Genomic DNA, 25,911 nt, shown 5'->3' with positions numbered 1-25,911 from the left:
CCTCCTGCTCCCAAAACAAGATTCTCAGCTCCCTTGCAAGGCCAGGACTCTTAAGATGTGCAGAGACCCCTCCCACCCCGACTTCCCCTGCGGGAGAGACCTCACCACCCGAACTCTCCACTCCCATCCCATCCATGGGCATGTCAAGAGATATCAGATAACAGTGGATCCAGGTCCTGCAGCCAAAATCACTTCCGAGATAGTGTGTTTTTTCCTCTGTCATGGCCTCAGTCTTATGTCAGAAGATAGATGCCCTCCAAAGAAACGCTCACGCGCACTCGCACCCCACCCTTTATGATACCTTCCTGCGTTTCTTGGTAGTGCACGCCACCCTCAGAGGTTAATGCTGGGTCAACCCGGTACTGGGGCTGTGGGCGGGCCCTGAGAGTCATCCGTCAGTCCAGTTCTCGACAGTCCCCATTCCTGAATGATACTGTAAGGAGGCTTCCCGGGACAAGGAGAAGCTCTGCGAGTAGAGAAACTCGTTGGCAGCATTCAGGTGCGGCGAGGGCGGCTTCCGCTCGCACGCGGTGCCGGTGCCGGGGAAGCCGCGCTCCCTCGGGAAGGAGGCGCCGGGCCCCCGCTCTCGCTCTCGGACCTGAGACTGTGAGAGCTGATTGTAGACGCTGAAGTGGGCACTTCCGGGCGGCTGGGAGCTCGGAGCCGAGATGGGGGGCAGCCGGGGCATCATAGTGGTGGCGGTGAAGTGCGTGGGGAAGGACTGGTAAGGCACAGTCTCCACGGTCTGAACGCTGTAGCTCGTGTACGGCGACACTGACGTCCACATGTTACAGCTCAGTGGGGGCGGGGGCAAGTCGTCCACCCCGGACACACCGGCGATCTCGGTCCCTGAACCTGAGTACATGCAGGCTTCTCGTGGGGTCACCTCACTGCAGTAGGAGGGGCTCAGCATCTGTTGGTCGTAGGGAGGGGGAGACCGGAAATAATGATCCTCCCCCACTGCAGTGGGAGCTTCCAGATAAGATCTTTTGCAGGGTAAGTCCAGGTGGCGGGCACTGTCTGCCGGAAGACAAAGAAACCTCAGGAAGAGCCATTGCCGCCAGCCCAGGGTCCCGGATACCCCCGCTGGATGCTAGGACAGCCCATCCTTGTCATTCAGGGCCCCCACTGCCCCACGCTACCACGGCACTCCCAGAACCATTTTAATCAGCTACAGCTTTTCAAAGGCGGCCGCAGCCAAGAAGTGGTCCGATCATGGAGCACGCTCAAAGGCCACGGGGCACGCTGCATCCCTGGACACTGAGCGATGTGTTTAGCCCGGCAGTGGATAGCTTTGATCCTTTGCCACCCTGACTCTTGGGGATGGTAAGAGGCCTCAATGTGCACGGGCACTCTTAGGCTAGGCCCACCCTGGCCAAGGAAAGTGCAAGCCCCTGCCAGCCCAAACCGGGCCCGGAGGCGACATCTGCCTGAATTAGCCAGAAAATTAAAGCCTCCATGCTTCGGCCTCAATCCTCCACTCCCAGGAAGGCTCTAGCGAGACAAAGCTACTCACAGGCATGCTCCTATTGCTTTTAGAGGAGGAAGTAAACCCTCCCTGTGTTCAAAGAAGCCCCATCAGATTGTAATTACACAGATTCCAACCTAACAGTGTTTACACAATTAAGAGATGGAGCTGTTAATAAGTAAAAGGTGACTGGTACTTTTAAGGCTAAGCTAATACTCTGTCTCAGGAAACGTGACATTAACTGCTCCAGACCATGGGTGTGTGTCTTTCAACATCCTCAAGCATGAGGGCTTGACTCTCTGGACGAGCACGGGCTCCCCTGGGATACAGGGATGACCCAGGCCTGAGGACTTGGGCGGCAGCCCACTCGACGAATTTAAGAACACTTGTCGGGTCGCTTGTCTTGGTCTCCCTCCTTCTGTTTTCTCTAGGGATTCTCAACAGGAAAGAGGCCACAGACAGTAGGTAAATAAATGTGTTTGGCTGTGTTCCAATAAGACTTTATTTATGGTTACCAAACTTTGAATTTCATATAATGTTCATGTATCATGAAAGAGTCTTGCCTTTTTTCAACTATTTAAAATGTAAAAACCATTTTGTATGACTCACAGGCTGAACAAAAACAGGCAGCAGGCCAGATTTGGTCCAAAGGCCACAGTTTGCCAGCCCCTGCTCTAGGTCACTAGTTCTACTGGACCTGGTGTGGTGGGTACTCAGGGGCCTGCCTGGCTGGTCCCTAGGAGCTGGGCTGAGAGAACATTCTGGATTGCAAGCAAAAGTCCCCAAACTCATTCCCAAGACAACTCAGTGGCCCTGTGAGGACTTGTGGTGTAATAACACTGATCATTCATATTTTATAGAGGGAAAAATCGAGACCTGGCACCAGAGCACATCTGGTTCTCAGCTCAGGGCTTCTCTTCCTCACAAAGAAGCCAGCACGGACAAGTCTGTTGCCTGTCTTCCTGGTCCCCAGTCTGCATCCACAACAGCTCCCTGCCACTTTCAAGAAGCCTTTGCAGATCTGGTGTGATGCGGTGGGGAGCCTGTGCTAGGGACTCCCTGTGTTAGGATGGAGGTTGCCTCCCTAAGTGGAAACCTCGGGATTGTGACGCATCCACCTCCTCCCACACCTAGAGACAGAGCCTGGCTGACTCGTGTCCTCTGCCCACCCCGCTGAAAGCAGCACCTGGGGCCAGGGAGGGGTACCGGTGTCTGGGGACACCAAGGCCGCAAGCTGCCTGTGAGGGTTCTGAGGGCTGCGTGGAAAGCAAGAAGCGTATCCCTGCCCTGAGCCTGGCCACGGTCCCCAACGCTTCAGGCTCGCTCTCCCAGGCCACACAATAACCAGGGGTGTGTGTGTGTGTGTGTGCACCCATGCGTGATCACATGTGCAGTGGGGAGTGTCTGTGGGGAGAGTGTCACCCCCCGACCCTCCAGGGCTTCTAGACCAGGAGAGAGGTACCTCGTCTTTTCAGGCAGTGATAGAAGAGGCTGGAGTCCCTCTGGGCTGGGAAGGTGTTGAGGGGAAGGTCCTGGGGCTCAGCTGCAGCGAACTGCATGTGAGCCCCGTTCTCGTACTGGTAGTGCTGGAGCGCCTGGTGAGCCCCATGCAGGGGGCTGACGTCAGGCTTGGATGCCAGCTGGGTGGAGACGAGCCTCTGCCTCATGATGCTTTTGGAGATCACGGGATATTCTTTGCTGGAGGAGAGGGGAGGACAGTCAGCGGGACACGGGAAGGGAGTGGAGATACCTTGAGGGTTACGGAGTCCCTGTGCTTGAACCCGGGACACCCGGTCCACCCGCCCCACCCCCAGGCCGGAGCAGCCCCACCTCTGCAGCCGGGCCACGCGCAGGTCACTGTCGTCACTGCCCCGGAACCCCTTGGCAAAAGGGTTGTTCTCAATTTTCAGCTGTGTGATCTGTCAGGACAGGATACACGGTAGAGTCACTGCGGGGAGAGGACTGGGCTGGCCTCTGGCCCTCCTCCCCGACCCCGGGCACATTCGGAACCCCCGGCAGTGTCTGGGGGAAGTTGCGTCTTGCTGAGGCCTCCTTGGCCTTGCCCTTCACGTGGCCGGCTCCTATCCCTTCCACTTGCGGCAGAACCTCTGGTTCTGTCTCCCGCTCTCCCGCCGGCTGTGCTACCTCGATTCAGCCCCTCATCATCCTCTCCCGGCGGCCTGTAGCAGCTTCCCCTGCACATCATCCCCCTCTAGTGCAAATGCCACATCAGGTTCTGAGTGACTCTTCTAAATACAAACCTGACTCTGTCACTCTTCTGCCTAAGATCCTTCCCCTGATCTGGCCAGTCCCACTGTGCAGATGTGAAAGCCTTCTGAGAAGGATGGCGTGGGCAAAGGCGGGGGGCAGGGGAGAGTGGCCCGGGAGGGGATCGGGAGGCAGTTTGGGGTGGTCGGCCTGGGGTGGAAGGTGGGCCAGGACATGCCAGGACCCTGTGACCGCTGCCTGGGAAGGGCCTCCAGATGGCTCAGTCACCTGCTCCCACACAGCTGGCAGTGCCCCAGGGCTCCTCTCCCTGTTCCATCCCCTTCTCTCTGCAGGTGCAGAATCCCACCCGGGAGAAGAAGACTGTAGAACGAAAGGGCCCAGCACTGAGCCACAGGGCAAGCTCCACGCTCCCGACCTTTACAGTTGCCAACTCTGTCCATCCCCAGCACAGAGACCACAGTTCCTTTGTGCTGGGGGTTCAGGAATCTGGTCTCCTTTCCTGCACATCACTCCATTTCTCACTGCTCTGCAGGGCTTAGCAGGTTCCTGAGGCGCCTTCCCTGCCTGCCTCAGCCCTGCTGCATCGGGGCTTCACTTCCTGCCTCTGTGGTGTTGCTGTACCTTGTGATTCTGGTAGGAGGTCACAGAGATGAAGGAAGTTTCTGGGAACACGTGGGTGCAGAAAGCTGTGTTTTTGGAGCCAAAAGCATTGTTCTCATCAGCCTTCACGATGTGTAGCCGCGGCTGGTACTTGTGCATGGAGTTGAGGATGATCTGGAAGAGAAGGGTCTCTTCTGAGCTCCGGGTCCCCACCCTCTTGTCTTCGGCCTCATTCAGCTGGCCTGGGGCTGGCTTTCCTTGTCCTAAACACCTGGGCTCCAGGGCCTGACCACAGGGGCTGAGCCCAGAAAGGTCCAAACCTCCCTTGAAGGTTGAAGAACCAGGCCCCTGGCCCCACTGGGACTCTCTGCTCCAGCACCAACTCCTGGTCCCAGGACCTCCCGGATGCTACAGACCCTTCAGTGTGGAAATGGGGACATAACCATTTAAAAGCCCCAATGAACTCAGCACAGTGTAGTTGGTGGAATTCTGAGTTGTAGGCGAAAGTCCAGGTGCCACTGACTCACTGTGTGACCTCAGGCAAGTCCCTCGACTTCTCTGAGCCTCAGCGCGCAGCCCGGCAGGCTGACTCTTCCCCGGGCCTCCCTCCCCCTGTCCTCTCCAGCTCTTCTTCCCCTGCTCACCCCTCCCCACTTATTAGGGACCTGCCTTTTGGAGAGTTGTCAGCGGTGGGCGGCGCTCAGCCCCTCCTCTCACATTTGTCAGCAACAAAAGCAGCTTCCCAGCCCAGGGTTTGCAAGATGGGGGAGGGGGGATGCTGAGGAGAACGGTGCACTCCGACCTGTTCCCTCGGGGCACTCCTTCCTTCATTCACAGAGGCCTGCTGAGGGGACACGGGACACCCAGAGGCACTGTGCCTTCAGACTTGTCCCAGGCAGCTCTCAGCCAGGAGGGGAGTGCCATCAGGAGGTAGGAGGAAGCGCGGAGGCCCCAGGCACCCCCAGCCCTTGAGGATGCCTGGGGCAAAAGGCGAAGAGCCCAGGAGACTTGGCCCAGAGCCCTGGGAGAAACACACGGTAGTTGTGGCCCCAAACCCACTCCATTTGGCTGTGCCCCACGGTAGCGCAGCATCACGTGCCATTAAAATGTATTTTTTATCGTTGACATTTACCAGACGCCCTTCCCACTGGAGGTAGGACCAGGCGTTTGGGGCATTTTATCAGCACGGCTGCTTTTGTTAACCCTTTGGCTCCTGTCCTGGCTGGGTGAGGCTGGTCCCCTCTGAGCTCCTTTCTCTCCGCAGGGAGTGCCCCTCCCCTGGGCTGTCTCTGCTAGCTCCTACCCTTCCAGGTTCCCAGGGGCCACGCCTGGGGCTGAGGCTTGGTGAAACATTTAACCCCTGAGTGACCAGAGTGCCAAGTCCCTGACTTCCATGGCAAGTCTGGGCTGAAGCCTTCGCCTGGCGAGGTTCTGCTCTCCTCACACCCTGGGGACAGAGGCAGCCCAGGGAGAGGCTCAGCCAGGGGCGTGGGTAGCCCAGGAGCTGGGCTGTAGGCTCTGACGTTCCCCGGGCGCCTCGGTGTGGCTGGGCAGCTCCGTCCAGCAGAAACTAGCTCTTCTGCACGGGCCACTCCTCACTCAGCCCTCAGTGACAAACCTCTGGACCCTCTTGGGGCAAGTACAGAGCTCCCCAAATCCCAAATCCCATCCTGCAGCTGGGGACCCACTGCCCAGCTGGGAGCCTGCCAAGCAAACCTCAGGGCACAAGTCCTGCCTGGGGAGGCCTCAAAGGACTTCGTGTTCCAGGAGCCTGGGAAGGGGCCCCTCGGGAGAGGGGCTGGGGGTTGGGAAACACCTCCCAGACCCTTTAGGTTACTCTGTCACCCTGCACTGTACCCACGCTGCAGGAGCCCACAAAGGACCCCAGTGCCCAGAAGACCCAGCACCTGACTACCCGGGAGGTAGCCTAGATGCCAGATTTCCGCCTCTGCACCTTTGCACAGGCAGTTCCCTCTGCTGCCTTGATCTCCCTTTCCCATTCTCCCTCACCTTCTAGGCCCATCATCTCAAAGCCCAACTCTTCCAGGAAGCCTTCCCACACTACTAAGGCCTGCTCTGAACTCCCAGTTCATGAAACTCCCTTTCCACGCATTGTCTACTTGGCTTTGTGCTGCTTCCTAGCGGCCTCCCACTTCTTCTTGGCCCTTCAATTAAATTGTAACTCCTCCTCAAGAGAAAGGGTCATGTCTTTTATACCTTTTGTGCCTCCAGGCTCCTCTACTTCAAAACAGGAGCAAGCATGTGCGAGACCAGGATATGGGAGGAGGAAGACCTGGGCCATGACCACGAACTCTCTGTCCCCTCCTCCCTTGTCTTTCTTTGCTCACTAGAGACAGGATAACCTCTAAGGCACTTTTCAGGTCAAAAATAGTGATCAAACATGTGCACAGACAATCCTTCCATGACCACTCACACGCTCCAGCCCCCTGACGTGCAGGGCTAACCCTGCATCAGCCCAGCTCTCCTGGCAGGGCGTGGGGGGCGCCCAAGGGGAGAACACAGACAACGGGAGGACAGAACCCAAAGGAGGTGTTGCAGTCACCATGCAGTAAGGCTGTGCCGTCCCTTAAGGACACCTGGGGACAAACAGCAGCACCCGCCCTGCTCCTCTGCCAGCTGGGCCGTCACAGGCAGTGACAGTCCACCAGAGCCCTGGGCATCATCAATCCCCTCCCCCTCACTGTCACCACCTCCAGGTCCAGTCAGTGACCGAGGCCTGTGACTCCACCTGTAAAACAAAGGCTCCTCCATCCCCCCCCACCCCGCGCAGCCCTGGCTCAGGCCCCGCCACCTCTCACTGGGCTCTGCGGCAGCCCCCTCCCTGCCTCCATCTACTTCCTCTCCATTTCACCTGCTACACATCAGATCAGGTCACTCCCTTGCTTGGAACCTTCTGGCTCATCCAGGAAGACTGTGCATTGCTTGAGAGCAGGGCCCTTTGTATTTCTTCCTCTTGCCTCCCTTGTCCGCTGGCCCCCAAACTCCTGCCAGTATTTAGGGCTCAGTAAATATCTTAAGTTCATGATGCCACCTTTGATGGCTCCCTCTTGCCCCCTGGGATAAAGGCCGAATCCTTAGCCTATCAGACAAGGTCCTGGATGACAAGGGTGGAGAGATTGCCAAACACACCTTCTAGGAGAGGGAACCAGACAGGCTGGCAGGGAAATCTGGGAAGAGAGCAACTGCCAGACGTGCAAGGGCAGGTAGGGGCCACTGGGGAGCCCAATCCCAGCCACAGAGAAGCCAAGAGAGGCCCGGAAGCTTCTGTGGATCTCTGCCCACCAGCTGCAAGTCCTGAGCAAGCTCTCCCCCTCCAGTCATCGGGGTCCCCCATCTGTAAAGTGAGGCCTTCGACTAAGTGGTCCCAAACACCCCTCCCGCCTCTGACAGTCTGGAACTTGGACAGGTGTGTGGAAGAAAGTCCCACCCATTGAACCAATGCAGACACAAAGCACAGCATCGGTCCCGACGGCCTGGGAGAATGGGAAGCTACCTCAGTGACTCGCGCCCGGCTTTACTCGGAAGTTCCTCAGGCGCCGCGTTAAACTGTTTAGGCAGAATCTCACATCTATATTTCCTGCAGAGGATGTCGGGTCAAATGGGCCAGCCACGTCCAAAAACCCCACTACACGGCTGGTCCCGTCGTCATCACTGTTCTACAGAAATGGGATTCATTATGTTCTGGCTACAAGTCAGAGGCCTGTTCTATTTTCACAATTGTGATAGCGCCAAACATCCGTCTCCTCAAGAGATCGCCACGGCGTGCTTGGCTAATGAGGCCCAGATTTATCTGTGTTGGAATCACAGCACATCAGGGCATGGAGGGACAGACCGTCGAGATCATTCTAGTTCACCTCCTAATTGTAAAGACGAGGAACAGGAGGCGAGTAGTGGGAACGTGACTTGCCCAAGGACACACAGCTGGCTGGAGGTTGAATCGGGGAAGATTCCAGATGGCCCTTGAGACAGCACACACTGCTCGGTAACACACAGCACAACAACAACACACACTGCTCAGCACACACAGCACAACAACAAGCTCGGTAATTAAGGATAAAGTTTCAACCAAACACTGCGGGGGATGAGGATTCCCCAGGCCCTGTCGCCCATGGTAGGGCACAGTGTATCTGGATGCTAGCCACACGACAAGGGGGGCTCATGTCCGTTTGTCATATATTAAAACCAAATTTTCTCCTGCATCACATGTTTACTTTCTAAGACGACCTTCTCCATCATCCTTCTTACCCCCTCCAGCCCTGTAAAGAGGTTTAGGAAAGAGACAGGATCTGCAACTTAGAGAAAAAAGAAAAAAACACAACAAAACTAAGACCGGAGAGACCCAAAGATTGGCCCGAAGAATATCTGGACTAGAACTGAGTCGGACAACCCATCAGCCGATTCAAGAGGCCTGGGCCAGACAGGCCTGAGGCCTCACGCCCAGGGCAGCAGCCTTCCCACCTTCTCTCCCAGGCACGGCAATGACAGCCAGCGTTGACTGAACACAGCCTCTGTGCCAGGCCCTGCGATGAGTCTCTACACACATCACACAACTGACCTTACAACATCCCTGTAAAGGAGGTATCATTATTAGCCCCATTTTAACAGGCAAGGAACTGAGGCTCAAGCGGGGGAAGGCATCTGCCCAACCTCAGACAGCGACGGGAAGCAGAGCCGGCATCACTACTCTCCGAGCCTTAGCTCGTACCTGCACCTGCACCCATGTGGCTGGGGAGGGTGAGGCCCAGTCTGGAGCCGGACGGGTGGTCTATGTCCCAGAGCGCCCGGCAAGGCGTGGCGCATTGTCGGGGCTCAGCAAACGCGGGAGGAAAAGAGGGAGACCAGTGGTTCTGGGTCCCCGCTGGCTGGCATATGCTTTGGGGGGACATCAGCCTCCAGCGGAGGAAGTGCCTTCTCTGTCTAAATAATCCCCCCGTCAGCAGGTTCACTCAGTCACTGCTCACCACCACTCACACTGCCAGGCACCAGGACACAATGGTGATGAAAAACCTCACGGTTTACCGTCCAGTGGGGAAGTCACACGGTAATCCGAAAATCAAGCAAAAATCAGTGGTGAGAAAAAGTCGTGGACCCCAAACTGCATTGATAATAGTAACGAACAAGATGAAACAGCTCGCAGCAAATGTGTAGGACCTCGGGAAGAAAACCTGAATACGCCTTTGAAGGACAAAAATCAGACTTCAACAAAGACAAAGGCATCCCTATCAATCCTCCCTAAGTAAATTTATAATTTAAAGTGATTCTAATAAAAATACAAGCAAGTTTCTTTCTCAACACTACAAGCTGATTCTAAAGCTCATATAAAAAAATAGACAAGACCAGCCAAGAAAACTCTGAAAAAAAAGAGCAATGCAGGGGGACCAAGCCTGCCAGACACTAAAACCTATTATGAAGTCTCAACAGTTAAGGCACTGGCACACGAACAGACACAGATTCAGAAGGGGATTTAGTGTACAGAAATAAGGCATCCTAAACCAGAGAGGGAAGGGGACTAGTCAGTTATTGGTGTTGGGAACCACTGGATAGCTCTCTAGAAAAAAAAAAAAAAGTTGGATTCACACCTCATATAGAATGCCAGAATAAATTCCCAAAGGATCAATGGTTAAAGTGTAATAATAATTCTGTAAAATACTAGAAGAAAACACAAGCAAACTCCCTTATAAGTAAAGAGTGGAGAAGGGCTTTCAATTACTCAAAATCCAGAACCCACAGAGAAAAGACCAACACATTCAATCAAAAACTTCTGTGTAGGAATACCCCTATAGGCCAAACCAAAAGACAAGTGACAAACGGGGAAAACATATAAGCAATTCGACATCCCAGAGTAGGAGCGAAATCTTCCTAATTTATAAAAGCTCCTAGAATGGATAGGTGATTGAAAAAACAATCTAAGAGAAAAATGAGCAAACGATAAGGACCGAAGAGGAGATACATATAAAAAAGATGCTTCGGAGCTTCCCTGGTGGCGCAGTGGTTGGGAGTCCACCTGCCGATGCAGGGGATGTGGGTTCGTGCCCCGGTCCGGGAGGATCCCACATGCCGCGGAGCGGCTGGGCCCGTGAGCCATGGCCGCTGAGCCTGCGCGTCCGGAGCCTGTGCTCCGCAATGGGAGAGGCCACAGCAGTGAGAGGCCCGCTTACCACACACACACACAAAAAGATGCTTAATCTCACTCATAATAAAGGAAATATAAATTGAAACTAAAACTGACATCTATATTTCACCCATCAAACTGGCAAAGATCCAAACCTTTCTCTCCCACCATGTTCGTGAGGCTACAGTGATGGTGGGAATACACATCACTGGGACTCCAGTGGAGGGCAGAATTACAAATTGCAAATCCAAGCACCCCTTGAACAGGCAATTTATCAGAAAGAATACTTGCCATAGGTATAAAACGACATATGTACAAGCTTAATCAAAAGAGCAAATAGAGGAAAACATCTAATTCCTTCAATAAGGACTGGCTACATAATCAATGGAACGATCACATGATGAAATTCTATACAGCTGTAAAAAAGGGAATGAGGTAGCTCTACGTGACTGGAATGATCTCCATGATACACTAAGTTTACAAAGCAAGGTGCAAAGTGTTTACAGCATGTTACCTTTTGTGTGGAAAAGAAGGGATTTGAGACTCTGTATTCTGCCTGCATGTGCAAAAAGAAACACTGAGAAGAAATTAGTAACAATGGTTACCTGTGGCCAGAGCTGGAAAAAACTAGGTGGATGGGGAACCAGGGGACGGAAATGTCTCATTGCAGACGTGTTTTATTTATTCATTGATTGATTTTTAAACCATGTGAATGTATTTCCTATTCAAAAACAAATTTGACAAATAAGTATAAAATTATAACTGTGGTAAGTACTTGGACAGAAAGGTGCATGGTGCTCTGAGAGCATATAATGGGGACCCTGAACTGTCTCCCTGAAGATGTGGCATTTGAGCTTGGATTCCAAGGCTCAGCAGTAACGAACTAGGCTAAGAGGCCTGTGGCTGGAGAAGGAAACACACTGAGGGGATGGTGCATGTGCCACTTTGTGGCCTGGGAGCCCACACCCCCAGTCCGGGGCTAATTTTGCCTCTGGAACAGTGAGACCTACTATGCCCAAAATCAAAAGCTAATCTTCAGGCTTCCCTGGTGGCGCAGTGGTTGGGGGTCCGCCTGCCGATGCAGGGGACACGGGTTCGTGCCCCGGTCCGGGAAGATCCCACATGCCGTGGAGCGGCTGGGCCCGTGAGCCATGGCCGCTGAGCCTGTGCGTCTGGAGCCTGTGCTCTGCAAGGGGAGAGGTCGCAACAGTGAGAGGCCCGCGTACCGCCAAAAAAAAAAAAAAAGCTAACCTTCTACCTCGGCAATCTGGGAGTCCTAAGACACAAGAGGTGGTGAAGACGGCCATTCCCCTTCACACACACACACACACACACACACACACACACACACACACACACACACACACCCACACACCCCTCACTGAAGCCATCCCCTCCCTGCCTCCAGATCAGGAGAAAAGTAAGACCCACGTGCCAGCCACCTCCATGTCCCGCTGCAGGACCCAGGCCCCACCCCAGTGAGGCCCTCTTCAATTTCCCGAAGCAGCTTCTCTTCCCATCACGTGGTCACCTGGCACAGGACCCTGCTAGGGGTAGGAGGGGTTGGCGAGTAGGAGGGGAGGATGGCAGGCATCCTCTGTAGCCAGTGGAGCCACAGCAGTGGAGCTGAACTGGAGCAGCCCAGCCCAGCCCCAGCCCCCTGATCCTTTCTGCCCCTGCCGCCTGCCCGTCCTCTGCCCCTAGGCTTACACCCAGAACCCAGGGGTCACACCCTGAACCCACCCCTCAAGAACAGAGGGCTTTCCTGGACTCACAGCAAAAACCCACAGGAGTTTTCTAGTCAGAAGCCAACCCTGTCTTTTCAGAGCATGTGGCCCTGTGGCCGGAGGGGTTCCTGGACTCTGGGCCCTTCTCCTGGGGGAAGTCTGTAAATGGGAGACAGCTGCTAAAATCTCTGAGATACTGTGAGACCCAAGGGGAAAGTCCACAGTCTCTTTGGCTGGAGAAAGTTCCCTGAGGTCTGGAAGCTTTTAGGAAACATTGCAAGTGTGGAGGTGAGCTGTGCAGAAGGACTTGTCTGGGGCAAGTTCTCAGTAGAAGATGGCTCTTTCCCAGGCTCCTGTACCAAGAAGGGCGACTGGGAGAGCTCAGCACTCCAGGTGGCACAGACCAAGGAGCAGAAAGCCCAGGTTCAAATGGGCCACTTTGCCTTGACATGTCGAGGAAGCTAGCTCATCCTCCACAGCCCTTGCCTGCATGGTGAAAGGCTGCTCCCTCTCCAGTGATGCTCCAAATTGCTGAAGATCTGACAGCTCAAGCCCTGGGTACGGGAAGACAGGTGGAGAAGCCAAAGGAGCGCGGGACCAGGCATCAGAAGGCGGGGGTCCACGCTCTGCTCCTTTACTCCCAGCTCCTGGGACAAGCACCTCATCTCCCTGAGCCCTGCCACCCTACAAAGGGTGTTGTAACCAATAGATTGCAAGTGCTGGATAAATTCGGGGATGGGGAGAAGGAAGATGCTCTGCACCCAAACCCTCCAGGGAGGAAGCTGAGTTAGTATGGGGAACGTCCCTCCTGCCGAGGAGAGGAGAGCCCCAGGCAGGCATGGCGAGTGTAGCCAGGGGCACCTCCAATGTCACGAGCCCAACAAGCAGCCCCACTGGCCCAGACTCAAGACTATATGCAGGGTTATTGCAAACCTCTTATGGACTCCAGTAGAGCCACCAGACACAAGGCAGGCTGGGAAGCCTACTGCTGGGCTATGAAGGCCAGGTCTCCTGATTCCTAAAGATCCCAGCTTTTCAACCACCTGACTCTCTCCCCTGCCACATTCTGCAGGGGCCCAGGGAGGCGGAGGAGTCTTCAGAGGCATCCCTGCAGCTGGGAACCATGATACCAAGCTGTGCATCCAGAATTCTCCAGAGCTTCGGTTCCCTGGGTACTTCTGGTCACTCACCCAAAGATCCAGCTTCCGCCAAGCTCTGTGTTCACCCCAGTGGTCTGTCCCCTGGGGTCTGCGTGTGTGTGCAATCATGGGCAGAGATGTGGCTTCCCACTTCCCACCATCGAGGCCCTCGCTAACCTTTTGAGGTTGATCCCACAGCCTGGCCAAGCAGAGGAGGCCAGGTAGGAGCTGACCAGGAGCAAAGTCTTGGCCAGATTGGGAGGCCCCTCTGGCCCTCGGTTAAAAGACCCTGTGCTCTGAGAGGTGGGGGCTCGGCTGACCCTTCCCGTTGGATGGTGGCTTGTCTCTGCCCCCTGGGAGAGGCTGGGGCTACATGAGTACACGTCACCATGCACACCTGCAGGTCTCTGTCACACACCCAACGGCATGGGCCTGCCCTGCACGGGAAAGCCCATGCCACTTGCAAAACAGGTAAGTCAGGAGTTTATTATGTTAACGACGCATTCTCCTAATTGCTGGTTTATAGATCACCAGTGACCCAGAAGAGAACTGAACAGACTCTGAGAAAATGAGAACTGAGAGCTGCTTGCCAGTTACACACCAATCAGTCAGAGATGAAGCGTCACTGGCATTTTCCACAAGGAACTATGATTCACAGAGTTCTGATTTGCACACAGTTCCCCAGAAATAGAACTGAGGCATAAAAGAGGCACATGCCTGCACAGCGCCCACCCATGCTTCCCCCACCACCGTCCACATGGACAGTATGAGTGTTAGGGGTGCAGCCCGGGCAACTGCATCTAGGAGCCTCAACAGCACCCGCTCCGCCACACCACACCCTGCGTTTCCAGGGTAACTGTGGGTAGCCTAGAGGGGCGAGGCCTGCTCCCTGGCAGATGACACCAGGTCCCTAGGCTTCTGTTTGCCACACACTTGAGCTAAAAATTTCCACATAAAAAGCTTTTGTGGGGCTGCCAGGGACAGACGGGGAAAGAATGAGCTCCAGCAGCCTGGATGAGCATCAGCGGCAGGACCCCTGGGGCTCCAGAACCTCTCATGACAGCCAGGTCCCGGTCAAGGCCAGGAAGGCGCTGACCCAGGAGCCAGAGCGAGGCCTTGCCTTCCAGGGCAGGTGGCTGCCGGGCCAGGCAGACGGTACACGCCAGAGACAGGCTTCGGAACCCATCAGTGACTCTTTCTCAAGAAGGTTTACTTGTCTTAGGCTCCAGCAAGGCCAGATTTGGGGAAACTGAAGCTGAGATTTGGTCCATCATCATCGTTGCTGTCATAGTTGCCATTTATTTGGCCTCTTAGGTACAAAGTACCTCATGCGTAATCATTTAATTCTCACATGGTCATCTCCATGCTCTAGACAAGGAAACCAAGGCTCAAAAAGGCTAAGAGACTTGCCCAAAGTTACCCGGCCAGTAAGTGCTAGGGGAAGGATGTTCTGCTGTGGGACTCAGGCCCTGTGCTCCTTCCACAAACCGGCCTGGAGCTGGACCCCGAGAATGGATTCTCCAGATCCCGGATCCCTGGACCGGCCCATCCCCAACACTGCCCGTGGGCTCGCCTTCAAGGCCAGGCAGTCCCATGCTTACATGGCCGAAGGGGTCCAGGTGGTTGTTTGTCAGCTTCAGCTTCTGGAAGGAGACCAGCTGCCGCATCCAGTGGGCCCCAGTGGCAGGAGAATCCGGGTGGACGTAGAGCCTTCCGGGCATGGCCGGCTCAGCCTTCCCTGCCACCATCCTGCCAACAGAGCATGGAGAAGCCAGAGCAGTTGATTGCCCTGCAGCCTGGGGGAGCCCAGATTCTCTGTCCCCTCTGAGAGCAAATCCCCAGAGACCTGAGAAACAAATCGCCGATGGTCCTATCAGATTGTCAATTTAGGGCTTTGGGGGTAAGAGGGAGGGACAGAGGAAAGAGTGCTGGGGAGGGAGAGCGTTTCTGAACCTCCTGTATTTCACTGCAATAAGAAAGAGAAAGTGAGATTACAGAGACATGTGATGCTTTACTTGAAGGAATGGGGCTAATCACAAGTATGTTGTGGGGAGATTTAGGCACTGCCATGTATGTGTTATATTTACAATTTTTAAATGTTATAAGTTTGGAGGTAGCTTCTCAGAGGATGTAGACAATTTTCAAATTGCTTGCCCCCAAAACCAACATAAGAAACGAACTGCTAGCTGTCCCCTGAGCCAGAAGCTGCTCCAGCCCAGAGACAGAACAGAGACAAGCCCTTGGCAGGACCTGACCACCGAATCTGGCCTCCCGGGTCCCAGCTCTGCAGCCCTATTACTCATCCACCGCTGAGCCCATGTCCCGGACTGTGGATTCATTCATCCCTCTCTCTCCCTGGGCGCTGTTCTGGGCTCTGGGGGCAGACAGGGTACTAACGGGATGGCCTCAGGAAAAGCAGCCCAGCGTTTTTTCACCCAGTCCCAGCTTGGTTTCGCCCTTCAACCTGACTGCTCTCTCTTGATGGGGGGCACAGCATAAGAGGGAAGCCTCTGCAGCCAAAGAGCAAATGAGCGGAGGAACAGGAGAGAGATGCCACAGCCCAGGTAACTGGGCCCCAACTATGGAATACCAAAGCCCCCAAGGAAAGTGGCTTCCATCTTCTGCCCCCCTCCCCGAGCACAGCACTGCTAGAGCCTAAACCTGCCCAGTGCTGGGGCTCATCTGTCATCCCAAAGCACAGGCACCCACCCTGTTCGTCCACAGCTGTGGGGCGAGCACAGACCCTTGAAATCCACCAAAAGCCCAAACACTGTGGCTCATTTTCAGCCAGCAGCAGGTGTGCGAACATTTGATGACCCTGTAGCCTCAGCAGGCCCGGCGCCCAAGGCTGCGGATCTGGCCAATCACTGGGACTAACTGGTAAGTCCCTGGGCCAAACGTCAGGTGGGGCTGGGTGTGCGAGTGGGAAGGCGGGTGATGTGAGAGTCCCGGGTTCTTACCATTTATTGTCACAGAACTTGTAGCGGTGGTCATCCGCGGGGACGATGTCGATCAGCAGGATGTACTTGGTCTTGGGGTTCATGCCTGTGACTTTTACCTTGTAGCTGGGGAACATCCTCCTGGGGGAAGCCGAGAGATGACGCAGAGGCGTGGACAGAGCACCAGGAGAGGTGGCACAGAGTGGGCGAGGGGACAGAAGCCCTTAAGAGGCACTGCCCCTTTAGCAAGAGGTATCGGCACTGGTCAGAGCTTTGTGACCTTGGGTAAGCTGCTTCCCTCTGTGGTCAGCCTCCCCCTCCACGAGGAAAGGGCTGCACAAGCTGCTCCCTCTGAGCCCCTGCAGTTGTCAGCCTGTGGTTGTGAGCAGCTAAACCACAGAGACCCTGGTCAGGATGTGAGAGAGGATCTCAACACCAACCAGGCTGCCTTAATTTCCCTCCTGTCTGTCATCCATACACAACGAAAGTTCTGGGGTGGGGGTGGGGGGGCATTACAGGGGCCCAGGGCAGAAGACCTGGGAGTCCCTGTCAGCTGCTTCCGTGAACAATGAGATGTCTCCTCTGGGTCATGTCTCTATGGAAACCCCCAGGCCTCAAACCAACTCGTAGCAGAGCAGGAGTGCTGCTCGCTCTCCGGATGCCTCCTGTGTGTTTAGCAGAGGTGTTCATCCCTGTGAATGCCTTGCCTGGGCCTGTGCGCACTAACTGGGTGTCGGGGAAAGTCAGTCTAGGAGCCCTGAGGAGTAGAGCACGGATTCTAGAACCTCCCTGCCGTGGTCCACAGCCTGGCCCCACCACTGACACACCATGCTGCCTTGGCCAGCTTGCTTGGATCTCTCTATGCCTTGGTTTCCTTATCTCTAAAATGGGACTACCGATCTCATAGGTTGCTGTGTGGATTAAATGAGTCCACTTACAGTCCACTTACAGCTCTTACCACTGACCCCCACTGCACTCCTTCCTCCGCAGACCAGTGGTATGACCTACCTCTATGAAAATAGAGTCAGCAAAAAAGCAGAAAGTTTTCCAGGTCCTGCAGCCCATGATGAAACTGTCCAGGACCCTGAGGCTCAGGGAACATTCTAGAGAAGAGCTTCCTCAGACCCCTCAGCACACCAAACATACAACAGCATGTACCCATACCTGCGGGGTACCCTCCCCTGGTCATCAGGTCCCTGACACCGGACTTCCTCAGAGGGGAACTTCCTCAGTCCTCCTCAGATGCTCCCACCCCCTCCTAGCTGATCTCCCCCAAAGATGTCCCCGAGAGAGGCAGAAGCCAAACCTAACTGAAGACACTGAGGCCACTGGGAGCCAAATCCCCTGGGCTGGCAGAAGCCCAAGCAGCTCTGGGAACGCCATCGGGGGTCCTCCGGCTCTCACGAAGCTGAGAGACGCACGGGAACCCTCAGGAGAAGCTGTCCTAAACACCTCAAACAGATGACTGGAGTCCCCCATTTTGTCGACAGGGAACCAGCTTACCTTGACAGAGCAGGGCTTCCAGAGGGATCCAGGCCCCCACAAGGTGGCAGACCCTACAGCAAGCCCAGGCCAGGACCCTGAGGTGGAGGGTGCCCCAGCCCGTGCACCCTCTCTCGCTGGAGGGCAGGCCCATGAGTGCTGCGGTGGGCCAGGGGTGCGGGAGCTGTGTGACCATGTGTGTGCACGAGCACATGTGCTTGCGTACACGGTGGAGTGCGCGTGTGTGCGGCTGGAGAGAGGAGGGCAGTTCTAGCGGCAAGTCTAGGGACTCATAAACCGTGTGGAAGAATTTGTCTCAGATGTCAATTGAAAGCGTTTTCAAATGTCCACCCAACCCCCTCCCCAGGAACCCAATGCTGCCTCCTGCTTACCAGCCCCCTGCCCAGCCGGCCCTGGGGCACAGCTGGAGCCTGCACCACCCTCTTCCTGGCCCAGCCTCTCTCCATGTGGGCCTAAGGCTGAAGGAGAGGGAGGCAGCAGTTTGCTCAGCTCCTGCCTCCCTGCGGGAAGGCCAAGAACCCCGTCCCCTGCAGGCTATCATTTTGTAACTGCTACAGAAACAGCCACAGAGTGGGGCAGCCCTGGCCGGGCTTAGGGTTGGCCTGGTACCAGTGCCCTGCACTCAGCCTGCTTCTCCTATAATCACTGCAGGTGGCGACAGCAGAGGACAGGCACAGCTTCCCCCCCGCTCCCCCCAGTCAGCGTCCACAAAGGGGGCCAGGAGAAAACTGCTCGCTGCCACTTCAACGGTCTTCATAACCTAGGCTGAGAGCGGGGTACGGGGTCCTGCCCTTGCCCTTCCACCCGCTACTGTGCTTCACCTCAGCAGCTCAGGAGGCCAGGCGGACGTGACTAGTGCTTTGGAGAAGGCTGGCAAGGAGCTGTCCTCGGCCCCCCAAGGCATGCGGCTGGTGTCCCGTGATTTGGCCTCTCCTGGAAGCTGACCGTGGACCAGATTCCTGACGGATAACAGCCTCCAGGAGGTTTTAAGGAAGTTGGGGCAGGGAAGGAAGGTGTCTCCTAGCCACTGCCCTGCCTTTCCCTCTTCCTAGGGCAACTGCCCTCAGAAATCAGGAGGGACGATGAGATTTGTGGTTTGAATGGGGAGCTCAAAAGTCCTCTGTTCCGGGCTGAGCTGGCCTGAGCTGGCCAGGTGAGCACCGCTGCCTTCATGGACACAGGTATCTCCGTCTCTGTTAGCGTCCAGTTTGGTGGCCGCTTCTGGGCCATGGAGAACACACCCAGTGGGGACCCTGGGCACTATCATTTCCCCACCTAGCTGGCTCCAGAGGATGAAGGTCCTGCCTGGTGTGCGGGAAAGGCTATGTGTGCAGCTGAAGCACACACTCCTCCAGCCTCGCAGGCCTCCTGCCCAAGCTGAGGGCATCTGCCCTTGGTTCCAGAGGGTCCAAGGTTGGAGCCGAGAGGCCTGGCATGGGAGTGTTCACCAGGAGGGCAGGCCTCAGGAAGCTGAACTGGGAGCTGTGGCTTCCTCTGCGCTCACCCCGCCCTGTAAAGGTCTTCTCTATTGAAACAGATGAAACCATAGAGTGAGTTGTAAATTGCTTCTGTGATTTAGGACCAAAAGAAAATGTACCTGAAAACCATCACCTATGGTGGGGGGGGGGCGCGGAAGTGAACACCTCAGTGGGACAGGGAGGGAGGGCCAAGCAGGGAAGTAGTGACTGCGCAGCCCGTACCCCACGCAGCCCTGCCACCGGCCAGCGCTGGTGACCGTGAAGCCCTGGCTCCCTGTCCTCAACACTCGGCAGCCACCCAGACCCCTGCTCGGTGCGCCCCTCTGCACCCCTTCCCCGTGCCCTGCGTGCCTTCTCTCTGCGGCCCTGGCGCCCTCTCCCGGCTCTGGTTCCCCGCCCGCCTCGGACTCCTGGTCCGCAGGCATCTGGGGCGCTCCCGGCCCCCGCGGAAACTGCTCCGCCAGGGAATAAACAAGCCGCCTGCCCTGCCGGCCCCGGGAGGAGATGAAAGCCGGGGGGGTCTCTCCTCTGATCATGAAACAGGCTCTGAAAGGGTGCGGGCGTGGGGCCTTATCTACTTCATACTCGGAAATGGTTTTAGAATGAACTGCTAAGATAAGCTTCCTTGGACGTTTCTTGGTGTTGGAGGCTTGCGGGGCGCCGGGCAAGGGTTTGGGGCATTTTGATTTTGGCAACAAACCCGTAAAGACGCACTGAGAGAGAGGCCAAGTAAGTTTCAACTGGGCTCAGAGAGCCGCGGGGCGCCCGGTCCCGGGCCAAAGGGGTGGCCAAATTCAAGGTGCTGACCTATTCACTCCCCACCAATCCATGGGGGTGGGTGGCAGGAAAGAACGAACCGAGGGGACCCACCAGATTCTCTCCAGTTAGCAGAGCCCCCCAACCCCAAATCCACCACACCCCCGGCTTCCTCAGGGGGATCCGGAACCCCAGGAGCGGCTATATGTGCCTTCCCTGAAATGTAGGTGCAAAACCAAATCGAAGGGGTGAGAAGTCTGGAGAGGGGATTCGAGGTGGGGAGAGGCGGTGACTGGGAGGGCAGACAAGAGGGATTCTGGGGGCCGGTAACGTGCTGTTTCTTTATCTGGGTGGTGCTAACACCAGTGTGTTCATTTTGTGAAAGTCTGTAGAGCTGTACGATCAAGATTTGTTCACTTTTCTGCAGAAAGGTTCCACTTCAATAAAATTGATATTAAAAAATTATATGTGTGTGTGTATATATCATAAATACATGTACATAAACACATACAGAGGCCCGTGGAGGCCAGAGTTTGAAAGGAAAGGGATGCAGGAAAGGGTAGGGGTCCACAGAAAACCCCATCCATTTTCTATCCCTAGTGTCTTGGGGTCTTAAAGAAGAATTCTGGGTGTGTTGGAAAGAGGCCAGGGCCTAGCAACTAAGGCTAAGTTTGGGGGTGGGAGGTAGGGGTGCCGTCTATACTGAGACCAAAGCTTTTGTGGCCAAATGGTTTCTGAGAGCAATGACAGAGCTATGTAATTTATTTCCACTTTACACACACACAGAGTTTTCTACTTCACTCAAAGCATTTTTAAGAAATACTTTCCCTGAGGTGGGGGGCAGGAGAGAGGGTGTGTGGAATGGATGCTGTTTTGGAAGGCCAGTTGCTTCTCTCAGATTTTTTTGAAGACACTTCCTTCTGATAGACTTTTGCTTTCAGAAAATACTTTAGAAAGAGATCAAAGCACTCTCTCCCCAACCCACTTTCCCAGTGTCTTCAACCCTTACTTCTCTTATCACCCACGCCACTGGGCTCTGACGCTCTGTATACAGAGCAAGGGCAACTCGCTTTGAAGCCCCGGATTAAGCCGGGCCAAATCCTTGCCTCAGAATAACAAACAATACAGGTTCAACAGGAGTTCTCATCAGTAGTTCATTTTTCAAACACAAATTCACTGTCACTAACACAAGCAACATTGAACTCAACAGGCTATGAAGGCTGATAGTGGAGATTTATCTGGTGGCAAAACCATGACCTAGGAGTAGAGCAGTCAGACGGCTAGGAAATTTTCATATTGGGGAGGTTTATATTTAAATTTTGTAGAGCTCACTTTTATCTGTGTTTGGGAGAAAATGCAGTTTCTCACATGTATCAAGCTTGGCGGGGATGTGAGGAAGCAGAGAGGGCTCTGTTCTCTGCAGTTAAGGGCATAAACTCTCTGGGTGCAGGGGCCTAAGAGAGACAGAGACTGGCTAGGGAAGGCTGTGGCCCCATTATATACCTGACATCGGGGGACCCCGAGCGTTCAGAAATTGATGGCTTGAACTGCGGCTGGCATGTTAGTCACCAGCTCAAGTTGTTTGAGAATTCAAAATCACTATCCAATGAAGGGGACCCTTTTTTCCTTTGGCCTTCAGCTCTTCGGGGCGTAAGGCAGAGGTTTGTGACTAAGGACTCATACTGGCTTGAGAACATTCGGGCTCCTTTTCTCCAGCCCCCGCCCCTCCACCCCACCCCCACCATGCCTCCACGGGCCAACCAGAGAGCAATCACGCCCCTAACCAGCCAGGGTCCCTAGGGCAGAGCAGCAGCTCCACCTTGCGCAGGCCCCCATAAACAAGCAGTCAAGGGAAGTTCTCAAAGTTAGGGGTTTGTTCTGGGGGGAGAGGCATCATTGCTTGGCCTGCGTAGACCTGGCAGCTGCCTAACTCTGCTTCTGTGGGCAAGGGCCAAACGCCTTCCCTTCTCAGGGGCTGGGTTTATGTTCTCTTGGTTCTCCTCCAGCTCAAGCGGTCTAGGAATCTATGATTCAAGGTTCAGGAGAAATGTCCAGGCCATCTGCTGAGAAATAGAAGTGTCCCAGGAAGTTGATGGTAGAGACACAAAGAAGAGGACAGGGAGAGGCATTGGACAGGACGCTGAAGGGCCACAAGCCCGAGTAAAGCACAGTGCATTCCAAGGCTGCCATGGGAAGGAGGCAGCGGGGAGGACGGGGACACGGGGTCAGAGCGGTGAAAGTGGTCTCTGAAGCCAGTGGGCAGCTATGCAGGAGCAAAAAGGGTGTGTGAGAACCGTGCAGGCAGGGGATAAGGCTAGTGATTTTCCTAAGGACTAGACCTGGTGCAAGGATAACTTTCTGCCAGGGAAAGAGTGCGATGAATCCCTAACGGGCCACCATCGTCATGGTCATTTAAAAATTATTATCATCATTCCCTGAGGCCTGCCTCTAAGCCTCTAGGGATGTGCCTCTTCTGTCACTAGGATCAGGCACAAATATCTGCCTGAAGCCCGTCACCTCTGGAAATGTGTGTGTGTGCGCGCATGTGTGCGCTCGCGTATGTGTGTTGGGGAAGGGAGGGAGGAGGACCCATGCAGGTGCAGGAAACCCCACTGAGGAGAATCACAAATGCCTTGTTTAAAATGGCAGGGGCCACGCATGCCCAAAGAACATGCTGGTTCATTTTCAAGAGACAAGGTTATTTCTGCTGCCTCAAGATGGAAGTTCTGGATCCTTCTCTCCTTTTCTTCTCTACATCCCAGCAGTAACAAGAAATAAATCCCCTCTTCACACCTATAATCCACTCAACAATTTACCAAGCACTGCTCATAAGGTCCCTGGTTTGAGTCTCACAGTAACTGAAAAAGGAAGGATGGCGGGTAGGTCTACAGTCACCATCCTGTTTTACCTGACACCTCTGAGCCACAGGAAGCTTGGGGACTAGCCCAAGTGCACACAACTAGGAAGAGGCAGGCCTTGTGACACCTGATCCCCACTGTCCTCAACGACTGTTCCCCCACCAGGTTCCCCAGTGCATCCCGGGTTCCCCATCCCCAAAATGCAGCAAACTCCAGTCCTGACATTTCCTTGTTCCTTCCCCCGATAGAGGCCCTGGGTGGCCCTGCCACCTCCCTGACTTAGGCAAGAGGGCAGCCGAGTGCCCAGACCCCCTCCCCCAACAAAACAAAGGAAAATTTGCAAGGCCTCTCAGTAAGCAGACTGGAAGGACCCAGCAAACTGCCGGCTTTTTGTTTCCTCTGACCCATCATTCCCTAAGCAGTTCAGCAGAGCTCTCTAAAAAGTAGAACAAAACGCTGAGTAAATGCCAGACATTTCTCTAATTATGATGAACAGTATTCGCTAGCATTTATTGTGTGCTTACATGTGCCAGGAGCTGTGCTGAGGGCTTTACATGCAACTGTATAAAGAAAAACCTATTATTTTACAGATGGAGATGAGGAAAGGGCATAGACTCTGAAGTACCTGGCCTGAGGGTGGCACAGATGGAAGCAGGTGAGCGGAACGGGTAGCCTGCCCCCACCCCAGGTCTGACTCTCCCTCCCCGGCCCTTGAAGCTTCACCATCTTATTCCTCAGAAAACCCAACTACGGGTCCACTGTCAGATAAAGGGACATTTTCACACCTAAACTGTACCCCGGGAGCCAAAATCCAGTGTGAGTTTGTGGAGGAGGCAGAGTAGGGGGGAGAACGTTTCTGAACCTGAACCTGAACCTTCCAGCTTCTCCATCTGCAGCCATCTCCCTTCACCTGGTAACCGCTCTCCTTGCGATTCCAACCCCACCCAGGGTGCACCGCCCCAGCGAATCTCTCCATCATGCCCCGTTCTGCATCTTCCTCCTCTTTCCCTCTCCTCCAGGCTCTCTCCCACAGACACCAGCACATTTTAAAGATGGTTCCACTTTATAAATCATCCATCTCTGGCAGCCACCCGAGGGCTACTCCCCGAACAACACACACACAGGGCCCAACGGTGCCTTCCCCTTGGCCGAGGAGGGTGCTGGCAACTGGCGGAGCGGCGCCCGTGGGATGAGAGGCTTGGGCTTCGAGCTGCCCCGGGAAAAGCAATGGAAATAGGAAAACATGGTCCCATTACCCTTTCCTCAGTCTGTTGAGGGGCATCTCCGGGTCCCCAGTCAATACAATCCTGAGAAACCCAGCAGCTCCCCAAGAGGAGGAGGACAAAGCAGCCCCCCAGGGGCCAAAAGTGCGGGAGCGGGGACCTCCAGCAACGCGACCCTGTTTGCGTTTCATTTGCATATCACTGCCCCTCCCCTCCCTCTATCCCGTGCCTCTCGATTGTGGTGTAGCCCCCCGCGGGCTTCCGAGGTCAGTTCTGATGCTGTGGCGGGACTTGGAGCTAAGGCCAGAATGGCGAAGGGGACTCCAGTCGCCCCCTGGGCTGAAGACCGAGAGGACTGTTGAGGGAGCCCCTGGGGCTCCCCACTGCCCCCATCCGTCATCCCCACCCCCGAAGTAAAACCAGCGCTGACCTGCCCGCCTTGGTGATGATCATCTCGGTGCCCGCCTCGTGAAACTTCTTCCAGAGCTCCTTCTCATGCAGGCCCACCTTGATGTTCTCGATAGTCTAGGGATGGGAGAGAGGGGACTTGTGTCGCCCTGCCCACGGCTCCACGCGGAGCCATCAGAAAGGGGAACACAGACCCAAGGGACCATGCAGGACACTGCCAGCCCCAGGTGCCCACGCCTCGAGATGTCGTTTCAAAAAATTATTCTGTACCATTGGTGAATTTTTAAAAATTTAATCAGTGGCTGAAATCCCCTTCTTCGGAGCTGCATCTACAGACGGGCCCGCAGAGGACACACTAACCGACCGTGCCAGGGTAGATGACACACTCTTACACAAACATAAACACTGCACGTAGCCCGACATAGCCACAGGCTTGCGGGCAGACACACCAACACAGGATGGGCACACACACCCTCGGCCAGAGGCGCGCACCCGCAAACACCTCCTGCAGACCCGCACAGGCAGAGGGCGTGCACATGGTCACGGTGGTGTCCCCTCGGCCTCGGAGCTCGGCGGCGGCTCCCGCAAGCACCCGGCCAGGGGCTACTCACCCCGCCTGGTCCCAGGCTTTTGTCCCCGCCCTCTCAGGGTCGTCGGAGCTGGACTGTTTTCCTGGGCTCGCTCCGGCGCGGGCTCCCCTCCCCGGCCTGTCTCAGAGCAGCCTCAAGGGCTCGAGGTGGAGGAAGGACGCAGGGCAGAAGGCGAGCCCTGCCCAGGGGAGCGCGAACAGGCAGACAGTCCTGCCCGCAGTGGGGCGGTTGACAGACACAGGCGGCCCTGCAGACAAACGGACGCCCGACCTCCACCCGACGGCCTGCCCGGCCCGGCCCTACCTGCTCGGCGGCGGCAGCGGTGGCGATGTTGGCGCCGGGGCCCGGGGGGCTGCCAAGCGCGGCTCCGCTGAGGCCCGGCGCGGCCAGAGCGGGCTCGGGGGCGTTGGCGGCGTTGGCGGCGCTGGCCTCGCCAAGCACCGAGCCCGGGGCCCGGAAGGCCTCCTCGCTCTCCGACAGGCCCTTATCCTGCAGCATCTCCTGTGGGCACAGCACACGCGAGTCATATGCCCATGTCCCCACGCGCCTGAGACCCGGCAGCCCTGGAGCCAAGCCGCGGGTGGCGGTGGGGGGTGCTTCGGGCACTGCTGGGAGGCCGCCCTGACGCACGTGGACCCCGCCCCCTCCCGAGCTGGAGGAGGGAGAATAGCGCGGTCAGGACCCTCACCTCCTCCCTCTGGGTCTGGACCTGGGAGGGTTTGTGTGCGGTTCCAGGTCCTCCTGCCCTGGGTGTGGGGCTGTGTGACGAGTAGGTCTGGGGGAAGGACCGCCCTCTCAGCATTGCCCCAGCTGCACCCCCAGTGCCTCCTCCTGCTGGGCTCCAGTGGACCCTGGAGACT

The 25,911-nt window shown here is 55.7% G+C and overlaps 1 protein-coding gene across 1 annotated transcript; it reads right to left on the bottom strand.

The window, feature by feature from the left end:
• Window positions 1–388: 388 nt before the first annotated feature.
• Window positions 389–25,549, bottom strand: TBX4 (T-box transcription factor 4; the record flags this gene model as incomplete). Its single annotated transcript, XM_082860572.1, has 8 exons — window positions 389–1,020; window positions 2,931–3,166; window positions 3,299–3,387; window positions 4,319–4,471; window positions 14,898–15,045; window positions 16,257–16,376; window positions 24,484–24,578; window positions 25,355–25,549. 8 exons carry the CDS (start codon window positions 25,547–25,549, stop codon window positions 389–391), a joined length of 1,668 nt encoding a protein of 555 aa, XP_082716698.1.
• Window positions 25,550–25,911: the final 362 nt, after the last annotated feature.

Source organism: Leucopleurus acutus (assembly GCF_964270905.1).
Source record: "Leucopleurus acutus genome assembly, chromosome: 19".
Classification (NCBI taxonomy): Eukaryota; Metazoa; Chordata; class Mammalia; order Artiodactyla; family Delphinidae; genus Leucopleurus; species Leucopleurus acutus.
Note: the sequence above shows the minus strand (reverse complement) of the source record. Positions and strands in the feature narration are given on the sequence as shown.